General features: G+C 39.1%; 1 protein-coding gene across 1 annotated transcript; it reads left to right on the plus strand.

The window, feature by feature from the left end:
- Window positions 1–2,225: 2,225 nt before the first annotated feature.
- Or-8 (olfactory receptor 8) lies at window positions 2,226–10,069 on the plus strand. The gene is made up of 6 exons (XM_028170877.2): window positions 2,226–2,679; window positions 3,615–3,921; window positions 6,395–6,491; window positions 7,029–7,139; window positions 8,953–9,126; window positions 9,846–10,069. Exons 1-6 carry the CDS (start codon window positions 2,226–2,228, stop codon window positions 9,897–9,899), a joined length of 1,197 nt encoding a protein of 398 aa, XP_028026678.2. The 3' UTR covers window positions 9,900–10,069.
- The last annotated feature ends 1,608 nt before the right edge of the window (window positions 10,070–11,677 follow it).

Consider the following 11,677-nt stretch of genomic DNA (forward strand, 5'->3'; position numbering starts at 1 on the left):
GAGGCGCTACGCGGCGTTTGCCACGCAAGACCGACTACCGACTAAACCCCCTCGAGCCCCACCACTCCGACTCCACGAAACCTACGGTACCGCACAGTACGCGCCTAAGGTTCGCCGTGGCCGGTACCCGTCCTGACAATAGGATGGGATTTCCGGGATTAGGACAAGCAGATCCCGCAGGACGTCGTCTAGGGAGACACACCGTCAGCGGTGCACAGGAACCACCTTGCGCCACCTTACCACGGGACCGACAGTAGAGCACCGGGCGCCGCCGCACCCGGTACCCAACAGTCCCTACGGGAGATTAACGGGAGCATCGTGCCCGCGTCGCCCACCCCGCATTCTTCGCTGAGGAGTCAAAGGGGATCCCACTCCCAAGTCACCAGCCATACCGAAATTAAGACAACTAAAGCCAAACTAATAACCCCACATAATGTGGGATAAGGCAAGAATAAAAAGAAAAAGGTTGCTTTTCGTGGTACACGGACAACGGCAGATCTCTTTTTTTTTATTAACACAAATTACATGTGCATTATTTTTCGACGTATGGGTAATGAATGTAAGCACAAACGCAAACTCTTAGTAGTTAGTGATTGGCAACGATTTCGCTGTCTCCTGGTATTACTGATGTCCGTGTGACGGTGACCGTCCACTACCCAGCTGATTGTGCCCATAAAACAACTAGAAAATCGATTAATTAATATTTCTGTATACTTTTAACCGGTATTTGCATGATTATTGCTGGCTAAACTCCATTCATGTGAACCGCGTGTCTTTTTAGTCAAATTCGTGTGTTTTATACGTTTAGTTATTGTCGTAGTCGTTATGTTACTTACAGTGAAGTATAGCAGGTTTTCACTAGTAATATATAAAATATTCACTGCTCTATATCTACCTGAAGCGACAGTAAAGTTGTCCGTCGCTGGCTGCACTTTGGTTATTTGATTGCTATTTTATTTTGTAAAACGAAAAATGTTTATGCATTCTATATTATTTATACTAGATGATGACCAGTTGTTTTTTTTGATAACGCCATCTTGTTGTGTCTTTAAAGCGGTTAGTTGCCCTCAATTAAGAAAAATAGTATTATTATTCGCCAATAGATGTCGGGAAGAGTTGATTATTGAAAACACGAATAAAACAACATTTTCTGAAAACAAATCGTAGTTAGATCGATTTATAGCCCCCGAAATCCCCTGTATACTAAATTTTATGAAAATCGTTGGAGCCGTTTCCGAGATTCAGATTATATACATATATATTAATATACAAGAATTGCTCGTTTAAAGGATATATACGTTTTCCTTGAGTTAGGTCTACGAGTATGTTTAATTAAAAGTAAGCTCATCTCAGATCTTACCTTACCCTCAGGTTGCGAGGTATCGTATATTTTTTGGACATCTGACATTCGGAGTGACTTTGATCTCAGTTTCGGGATTACGACGGTAAGGCTCATCTTGTGTGAGTCATGAAGCCTTGTTTGTTGGCTTATAGGTATATAAATATAGTTGCGATACGATTAGGGATGTTTTTTTTTTATATTCGGTATATGTCTAATAATTTTGGCTTGTTTCTGAGTTTTGATGATAAGGTGAACCCTTCAACATTAAAATAATGTGAGTTCATATTAAATGTTCTAATTTACTTTTCAATTTAGTTTTACATCAAAATATCACATACATAATATATTTTGAAAGCCGTAAATATTAACATGATTTTAAACGATGCAATAAACTTCATAACATGGTCATGTACGAGTGCAGATTAATTAATTAAATAGCCACTACATTATCAATATTTCACGTTCAAGTTGAAAACGTGTTTTTCGAAAATCGCTTTTGTTACACGAAGTCAATAAATAATATTGGTAATTTAATTATTTATTTTTACGCAGCAATACTGGTGACACTGTATTGCTTAATAATTAGTCGACAAATTACTGTTTTCAGTTGTTTTGATCTATTTAGAAATTCAATTTGAACGTTCGTAAAAAGTGTTTCTGTTTTACGAAACAAGTTTGGATAAAATAGTATAATAGCACCATTAATATATTAGTTGTAAGTAATTGATATGTCAAAAGTTTCTAGTTCATGAAAGCAATTTATTGTTTTCAAACACGTAGCTTATTCCACATAAGTGTCTTATCGTCTTATGATGTGTTTTGAAAATAGAAAGCTTGATAATTGTTTAAAATACGTGACTGGTATAAACGGATCAACATCAAAATGTCTCTAAGCACGAGATGTTTGCTAAAGGATTTCTGTAAATATGTATATTACGCGGGCGCGGGTAATTTTTGGTACGAGAACATTTATAAAGAGACGGTTCCGTACAAAATGTACGTTGTAATTTCTTTCTTTACTTACACGGTTATGATTTTCCTTGAAAATCTAGCGGCGTTGTTTGGAAAATTGCCTGAAGTTGAAAAAAATTCGGCCGTCATGTTCGCCGCGATACACAACATTGTTCTCACTAAAATGTTTCTCTTGTTATACCATAAAAGATCTATAAGTAAACTTAACTGCGAAATGGCAGCCGTAGGCGAGAATCTTGAGGAGGCCAGTATCATGAGACGGCAGTTTCGTAAAATGAGATTGGGGACAGCATTATACTTTATATCAGTTTATCTTTCGCTGGTTGCCTACGGAGTTGAAAGCGCGAGACGAACTATTGTCGAAGGTTTGTTTTTTAACAGTTTCATTGTTTTTCTCTAATAGCAGTTAGTATGCAAAATGTATGTATGAATGTATAGTATATAAGGTATGAATGAAAAAAAAGATAGCTCAAATTCATCATATCGTCTTCCCGCATTAAAACTGTATTAGCTCAAAACTTACTAAATTTACAGGAGAGCGTTTTAAAGGTTTAACATGTGATATTTTTAATATTAATCATCTTAGCAACATTTATTTGTTATTTCTTACCATTTACATTATTAGCTGTCTTTTAAAGTAAGATAAAATTATGTATTAATTTAGTTAATAGTCAAAACATAGGTAACCTAAAAAAACCTAAAACTAAACTACGCTCGTTTGACAGTATTTATGAGAAAAAGACTGGTGTGTACCAAATGATTCCACAAATTAACTCAATTTCGAATATTTTAGGTAATTGTACACTTTTAATGCGAAAAATTATATGCGAAAGCTCCAGAAAGTTGCATTTAGTTGTATTAACTCACGAAACTTCCATATCATTTGTACATACATCGCTTGCTTATATGTTTAGTTTGAAGCAATTTAAATTTTCTCTCAAAGTCATCTCACTATTTCTTGACTGAAGTGTACCGCATTTCATTTCTGCTATCAGGTTGCAAGAAGCTTTGAGACTTACTCAAATTCAGTGAAATGAGTGACTGGTGTGCTGTTTCTTGTTTCAATCTAAAATAAATTTTACACAACTAGTTCCATTGCATCAAAATGAAACGAAAAGGCGTACTTATTTTCCATGTTTCATTTAAAATTGTTATACTTTTGGCTTTTGACTGCAGTGCTCTAGATAAATAAATTGAGTACATTTAAATATATTATTTTGGGACATTGCACTAATAGTCAAATCCAACGTTTTTTTTAATCTTTTTTGTTGTATTTTCTTTAATATATTTCATTTCTTAGGTGCACCGTTCTATACTGTGGTAACATACTTGCCCGATTATGATAACACTACTGTACTAGCATCGTTCTTACGTATTTTCTTCTACATAACATGGCTGTATATGATGTTGCCGATGATGTCAGCTGATTGCATGCCCATCGCTCATCTAATCACGATGACATATAAATTTGTAACTCTGTGCCGTCATTTTGATGAAATAAGAGAAAAATTTCAAAGAGATGTGAAAATTATGGCGAAAACCGAAGCGACGGAGATACTGAAACTGGGATTCATAGAGGGAATAAAAGTGCACCAGAAGCTAATGTAGTAAGTACTGTTTTAGTTTTATTCGTGTTGCTGTAAAAATAAAACCGCAAATAACTATTATCGGCTAGGTTAATAATTCTAGGTTCATTATTAGTTCACTTTAGTTTCGTCTCATCGGTATAAGTCAATACCAAAATTTTTTTCAATCCACTTCATCCACACACAATCCGAAAGTGGGTTTTAACCAAGGTAAAATATCTGTGCAAACTTTGACGGTACTTCTCGGTAGGAAATGGATCGAAAAGTAGTCAAGGACATTACTACTGCAAACCAATAAAAAGGAGTGGCACGTATTAGAAAAATCTTCTAACATAATCGAATCATTTTTGGTTCCATTTAATTTTGGTTTTATTTTCGGAAATGTAAAACATAGTGTTCATAATAAACTGCTTACTAAAACCCTGGTAGTTGAAAGAGATTCAAATGTGCAGTTATTGTAGGTAATTGCTCCGTGTCATTTCACGTAATCGGATATGTACAACGTATATCGTATAATTTCTCAAAAAATATTAACCTTCACTTGCCTTAATTGTTAAGGTGCAAAAGATATCACAACATTTTTATCCACGTTTTTTTATTGCAGAAAATTGTTACGAAACTCGACAATAAATATTTACGATATTACTGTAATTTCAACAAAACGAAATTAGGAGGTAACGATGGTATGGCAGGAATTATATTTTTCGCCCGTTGTGTCTCCTAAATAGGACACAATCCTTAATGTCTATTCTAATAGATTCTAAGTCGGCCAATACAATTAAATGAGTTTAAAATCTGAGGATAGCTACATTTTGTTATTTTGAATAATCAATACCCATTTTAATTTTTTAGTTGCCACTAAAGTATGGCTTAGACTTCGTAAAAAAGTACAACGATCTTGTCATTTTCATGTGCGGTAGGCAGCGGCTTGGCTCGGCCCCTGGTATTGCTGAAGTTCATGGGCAACGGTAACCACTCACCATCAGGTGGGCCGTATGCTCGTCTGCCTACAAAGGCAATAAAAAAAAAAGATCTTAATTTTACCTCTTAGTAGTCACGCATTCCGGTTTAAATCGTAAGATAAACATAATTTAAACGGGTTTGTGATTTCGACCTACTTTTTTCTCTACCTATTAGAGCCTATCCCAGCTACGCCCGGACGGGTGGGTGAGCTGACGGGATCAACCTGAGAGAATTTGTTAACAATAGGCCTAGCAAGAGCAGAATTTACCACCGGATCGGAATGGTGACCCATTGAGAAGATCCGACAAGGAACTAAGTGGGCTGTGTTTATGGATTAGTTCGCTCGTCGAACACTTCGTCGTAATCGACGAGTTCGACGAGGACGGTGACCGGTGCTTAAGAGGCCTAAAAGCATCGAGAGTGAATCCGGGAGATCCCACAAGACATGTTTCGGGCGACTGCGGCTTTGCGTTGCTCCGTCGCGGTCGGTTAAGTAATTAGCGACGGTCACGATAAAAGGGTTTTCCTATCGCGCCGCTTTGTCGAAGTGGCGTTCTGACGCTTCCTCAAGATACTTACGAATCGGTACTAAACTTAGGTCTTCGTGAAGATCTACATTACTCACATACCACGGTGCTCCGACGGCTATCCTGCAGAAATGGGATTGGATGATCTGGGAAGATTTAATGTGTGTACGGTCCGCGTGAGCAAACACTACACTTGCATAGGTCATGACAGAAAGTATGCAAGTTTTGTAGAGTGTCACCTTGTTCTGAAGGGACAATTTACTTCGCTTGCAGATCATGGGGTAGTCGATCGGGGTCGATAGAGTAGGAACGCGGCTCGGTCGCGTACTGACTTAATGTGGGGCCCGAATGTCATTCCCTTGTCGAGATTGACGCCTAAGTACTTAGACTTCGAAGCCCGCGGTATGGGCCGGCCAAATATTTTTATGGCGGTAATGGAGCTACCGCGCCTAATTGGTGACGAGATACTAGCAGCAGTGTCGGGAAGATGACCGCTTTTGAAGAGCACCGCTGTGTTTTTCGTGGGGTTGATGTCAATGCGCCACTTCCGGAATCACTGTCCTAAATTGGTGGCCGCGATCTGGAGTGACCTCATATTCACATTGCTGTGACCATGGGCTCGAGTAATTTCTTAACGTCAGATTAACAAATTAATGCCCATATTAATAACTTAACTCCAATAAAAAGATAGCAATAAAATGAACAAGAGTTATACGTTAATAAACATTCCATTACTATTTACAAAAATGCACCAGGAAATATGTAAACGAGACAGTATTATTATAATATCTTTGAAATAATAAAATTGTGGCATTAAAAGCGTAATAAGAAAAAAATATATATTAAAAATTTGCGTCTAATAAATGTTTTGCTTACGAATATGGCGAATAGAAAAATACCAAAGCGACACCATATGCCGAAACCCTATCTCGTTTGAAAGGAAGACCGAACGACATTGAATTTTCGTAAAAGGAACATATTTAGAAAACCCCTCTTTTGTTCAGTTTGGCTGACGAGATACACCGTGTTTTCGGAATAATAATGGCACTTCAGGTTTGCGAGAGTTCTGCTGTGGCTGTATTGCTACTGCTGCGTCTGGCTGTGAGTTAATACGATTTAGTTACCAAGCATATAAGTTTAAAATTCATGTAGAAGTGGTTTGGCGAGGGCGATTAATTATATTTTCTTGTTTTCAATTAGAGATTTATCCATTCTGTTGTTTACAATTAAAAACTACAATTGAATATTATTAATTGTCATATTTAACATATTATCGTTGATTGGTATTTTTAAACACATACCTTAAGTTTTTTAATGATTACTTTTAAGTTAAGATTTTGATGTAATTAAAATTGAATTGATTGATTTAAGGGTAAACGTTTTTACTTGTGGGAACAAATTAACGTATTTGTCTTATTATTTATTTTTGTCGCATAGACGGATGATCGAGCTTACGATGTTAAGTGGTTACCTCAATTGCATAGTAGCCATCCGGAATGCATTTAGTGCATGGCAGCAAAAAAGACAGAGAATTATCTACTTATCTACATATGGAAGTGTGAGTTCAGAAGATGCGCTACTAGCAATAATTACGACAATTGTATTCTTTTATTAATGTATTTTTTTCTTAATTCGTAGCTGTCTCCACATTTGGATTTGACAAATGCTTTTATGACGTATACATTTGTATGCTCGCTTTTTTTGTTGCTCGCACTGAACTTATGGAACGCCGGCGAACTAACATATCAGGTAATTAAGGCTGTCTTTTGTATAGCTCACCATTTTATTTGTTTAATTCTATGCACAAGGATATAGTGAGGACTTAAATATATTTTTATTGCCTTTGTAGGCAGATGAACATAATGCCCACCTGATGGTTAGTGGTTACCGTCGCCCATGGACTTCAATAATGCCAGGGGCAGGGCCAAACTGCTGCCTACCGTTAAGTACTCTCCACAAGCCTCGTTTGAAGAAGGATATGTCATAGCGCCTGGGAAATACCGTGGAGGGGAGGGAGCTCATTCCAAAGCCGAATGGTACGTGGGAAAAAATATCTTTGGAAACGCACTGTGGATGAGCGCAGTGGCTCTAGGTAATATGGATGAACTCTACTCCGGTGGCGGGCGGTGCGATAGTAAAAACGCCTAAGGCCTTTTCTAGCAGTCAATCAAGGGTGGCTTGGTGGTGATGCACATTTACACAATTCAATTCATACACACTATTCTTTAATAGGTTTTTACCACGATTTTCACATTTCATGAGTTTCCGATATTTAGGAGCTGTTGCGAGCACCATGATCACTGAAGACTGGTATACTGTCGGAGTGGGCTATTGCGTTCTATTGGTAGCCCCAAAATTCACTCTAGAAAGAAGGAAGGCACATTTATCTGCTTACATCCTACCCAAAGTCTTCAGCTTACCCGTGATCATGGCTTTTGCAACATGCCAAATTATCGGGAACTCGTTAAATGTGGAAATTGTTGTAAAAACAAGTCCAACAACTATGACATGACTAAATGACGCCTTCAGCTCTAACACTAGGAGCAGGCTTAGGGACCCCGGTAACCCTACTCGTCGAACTCGACAAAGAGGTCGACGTGCAACCTGACCCATGCATCAGCCCGCTGAGTTTCTTTCAGGATCTTCTCAGCGGCTCGCGATTCCGATTCCGATCCGGTAGTAGATTCATTCGCGAAGCAATTGCTCTTGAGTTGTTAGGTTTCCTTCGGAGGGGCTCGGGCAGTTGTTAGCAAATCCCACCCCTCCTGGCTGAGGCTTTGCTCGCCCATCTGTCCTGGTGAAACTGGAAAGGCCTTCGGGCCACCAGTAATCTTTCAATCATAAAAAAAGACACGGCTGAACTAGGGTAGGTACAAAATTTTCGTATTAAATATTTAGTAACTATATGACAAAAACACTTCCACGATAAAGGAATAGTTGGATGTAATTAAAAATTAAACATTCGCATAATTTTATTAGTCTAGTCTTGTCAGTGAAATGTACATCGTCTGAGAAGTTTTAGCTTGAGAAATATGTATGTAGTTGCCTGTCTGTGATTTGACGAGTAAACATTCGTGCCTCACAGGTAGTCAAACTGCGTGACAAATCGTACTAAAGCTATTCAAAGTTGCAAATTCATTTCCTTGTAGGCTTTGGAATTGAAGCTTGTAACTGTTTTACAATTTGTCACGCTTATGAAATTGTTAGCGCACACATGACTAAGGTAGTGGATAAAATTAAGGCATTGTCTACCAGCCAATCAAGGGTGGTGTTGAGTGCTGTGATAGGTGCATTCCTTTTTGAGAAATAGAGAAAAAAATAAACAGATTATATACACATACAAACACACATATATACTTAAACATAACGTAAAACGCCTCATATTTTATAATTTCAAAATAAAAATATACATTTTTCACACACATATATATGCATATTCTCATTCATATAAAATCATATTATACATATCTATAAATAATAATATAATATATTTATCAGACACGGAAAAGAAAAGAAAAAAATATTCACATTTATATGTGTCCAAGGTTTGTTTATGTTTTAGGCTTCTCTTCTGTCAAACGCTATGTTCTATTCGGGTTGGTATTTTTGCGACTTTGAAAAAGATCGGTGTCGCGACATCAGGCGCCTCGTCCTTATTGGATGTGCACAGGCACAAAAACCGTTAATCCTAAAAGCTTTCGGAGTTCTAGATTTGTCTTACGAGACATTTGTATCGGTGAGTATTAGAGCGAAGTAATTTTAGTTACATTTTACTTTTATTACGGCCCACCTGGTTAAGTGCTTACTGGAGCCCATAGACAACAACAATTTAAATGCCCACCCGCACCGCTGCCTGCACCTTGCGACATAAGTTCTATGTCTCAGTTTTATAGTACAACGGCTGGTACCTTCCCGTGCAGGCTTATAACATGCCCTACCATAGGTAATTACGCAAATTTATAAGTTCCACGATTATAAAAAAATGATAATAGCAGTAATGAGTTGTGATTTAAACAGGCGGTACTGCGGTTATGTACAATTAAGACTGAGCTACCTAAGTACTAAGCACATCTTAAAAAAAAGTACAAAAAATGTTTTAGATGAAACCTTTTTTTAAATTTTTTTTATTGCTTAGATGGGTGGACGAGTTCACAGCCCACCTGGTATTAAGTGGTTACTGGAGCCCATAGACATCTACGACGTAAATACGCCACCCACCTTAAGAAATAAGTTCTAAGGTCTCATTTATAGTTACAACGGCTGCCCCACCCTTCAAACCGAAACGCATTACTGCTTCATGGCAGAAATATTCAGGGTGGTGGTACCTACCCGCGCGGACTCATAGAAATCCTACCACCCGTAAAATCTTTTATTGGATGTTGTTTTGTTCGTAGACACTTCGATATTTTTGTCCAACACATACTAAATAAAACACCAAATTAAGCTATATTTCAGGTTGCAAGAATGACATATTCAGTATTCGCCGTGTTTTACAAGAGAGGCGACTAAGTTTCTCATAACTCTTAAACAAGAGAACGTAATTAATTCTTACTTTGTTGTTTTCCGCTCGTGAGACGTATCATGTAATAAGGAGTTTAATTAAGAATTATTTTAGGCAAAATCACCTTTTGAAGTTGATATATGTGTAGAAGCGAAATAAAGAGCTTATTAAACATGTTGTTTTTGTTATTTTATTACACTTATGAACCGAGTGGACTTGAGAAGCAAGATGTGGTTTCTTTAAGACATCTTTGTACGGAAAGGTATCATGTGTTATTTGTTTGTTTGGAAAAAATGAGTTTTGAGCAAGCATGAGTTTTGCTTAAAAATCAAGCAGGAATACGTGTAGCGGATAGCTATCATTAAAAGACAAAATTTTTGACTGATGCTTGATTTTCACTAACGAAATTTTCAAGATTAGCTTACATACATATTATTATGTACATACATATATACAAATTTCGAACATTTACTTTTGGACCGTCGATCTACCAACAATGCCACCCGTACAATGGAAGGTCTTCCCTTTGTCGTTACCCTCAACTATATATTTTTTCTCCTATCGACGCCGAAAGCTCGGTTTTCGTCCCGCTGTACAGGGAAGAAAGTCTAGTAAAAGTCTAGGGGGTTCGTCGTACCCCCTTTCGGGGGCACGGAACTGGCCTCGGGGCAAACCCCACTGCCCGGGCAGAAGCTCCTTGCCACACAGGGCAGGAGTGAAATTTATGCAAGACCGGATGAGGGGAGGCTGTTCGCAGCGTGCTCGGCACACTCGCATCGACAAAACATATATACATATATAATACGATGGGCTTGATGTTGCTAGCAGGAATGATGCCCGTGGACGACGCACCCCGGCGCCGGCTGCTGTCCTCTGCTTCCTAATGCTAATGCTATCCTAATATTTTTTTTCCTTACTTCTAACTACAAACTAACTAAGCTAAAGTAACCTAACTACAACTACTATGTACAATACAGGGACAACAGTCAGCACCGTGGGGCCCGCCACCGGCCCCACCTCTACAAGACAGAGGGGGGGCCGCAGCACTAATTAGGCGCTCATCCGCTCGGGGCTGATTTGATTTGATTTGATTTAATTCCTCGAGCGACTCCACATCCAGATCCCTAGCGATTACGTCATTTCTGACGTAACGCCCTGCTCCGACTATCGTGCGAAGAGCCAGATTCTGCTGGGCCTGTAACTTCACCCGCATGACCTGCACGATGAGGTGATACCAGGCCGCAGCTGCGTACGTGATACGGGAACGAACGTACCTCTTGTAAATGCCGAGCCTAGTCCTGATCGGCAACCTGGAGGCCAACACCGGCCGGAGGAGAGCTCTCGTACAGCGAGCGGCCGCCAACGCCGACTTGGCGTGGGCGGTCATTCTCAAACTCCGGTCAATATTGACACCCAGGTATGGGATGCTGGGCCTAAACTAGACATTGACGCCACGAAGACTGAGCTGTCCTGGGACGAGTGTTGTGCGGACTGGACCGAAGAGAATAGCCGCAGTCTTGACCACGTTGACCACGACCCTCCATCGGTCCAGCAGTAGGTCCAATAGCCTCTGCATCCTCGAAATGGCCGCAGAGGGAAAATTAGATGACGCGAAGTAGGCGCTGTCGTAGACGAACAGCGCCAACTTCACGTCGGCTTCCCACTCTCGGAGGTTGCCCTCGAGAGTGGGGATATCGTTAGTATACAGAGTGTAGAGGAAGAAAGTCTAACTTTTTATCCTGGGTACTGACAAGTGCGCATGCGCGTTAGTGTCTACGTCTGCTCT

This window comes from Bombyx mandarina, chromosome 21 (assembly GCF_030267445.1).
Source record: "Bombyx mandarina strain Sakado chromosome 21, ASM3026744v2".
NCBI lineage: Eukaryota > Metazoa > Arthropoda > Insecta > Lepidoptera > Bombycidae > Bombyx > Bombyx mandarina.

What these genes read in the sequence shown, in the direction of transcription:
- Or-8 (XM_028170877.2), top strand. Translation starts at nt 2,226, where the DNA reads ATGTCTCTAAGCACGAGATGTTTGCTAAAGGATTTCTGTAAATATGTA. An exon ending in GAGACGAACTATTGTCGAAG is followed by an intron (nt 2,680 to 3,614) that starts GTTTGTTTTTTA and finishes TTCATTTCTTAG; the next exon opens with GTGCACCGTTCTATACTGTG. An exon ending in TGCTACTGCTGCGTCTGGCT is followed by an intron (nt 6,492 to 7,028) that starts GTGAGTTAATAC and finishes CTTAATTCGTAG; the next exon opens with CTGTCTCCACATTTGGATTT.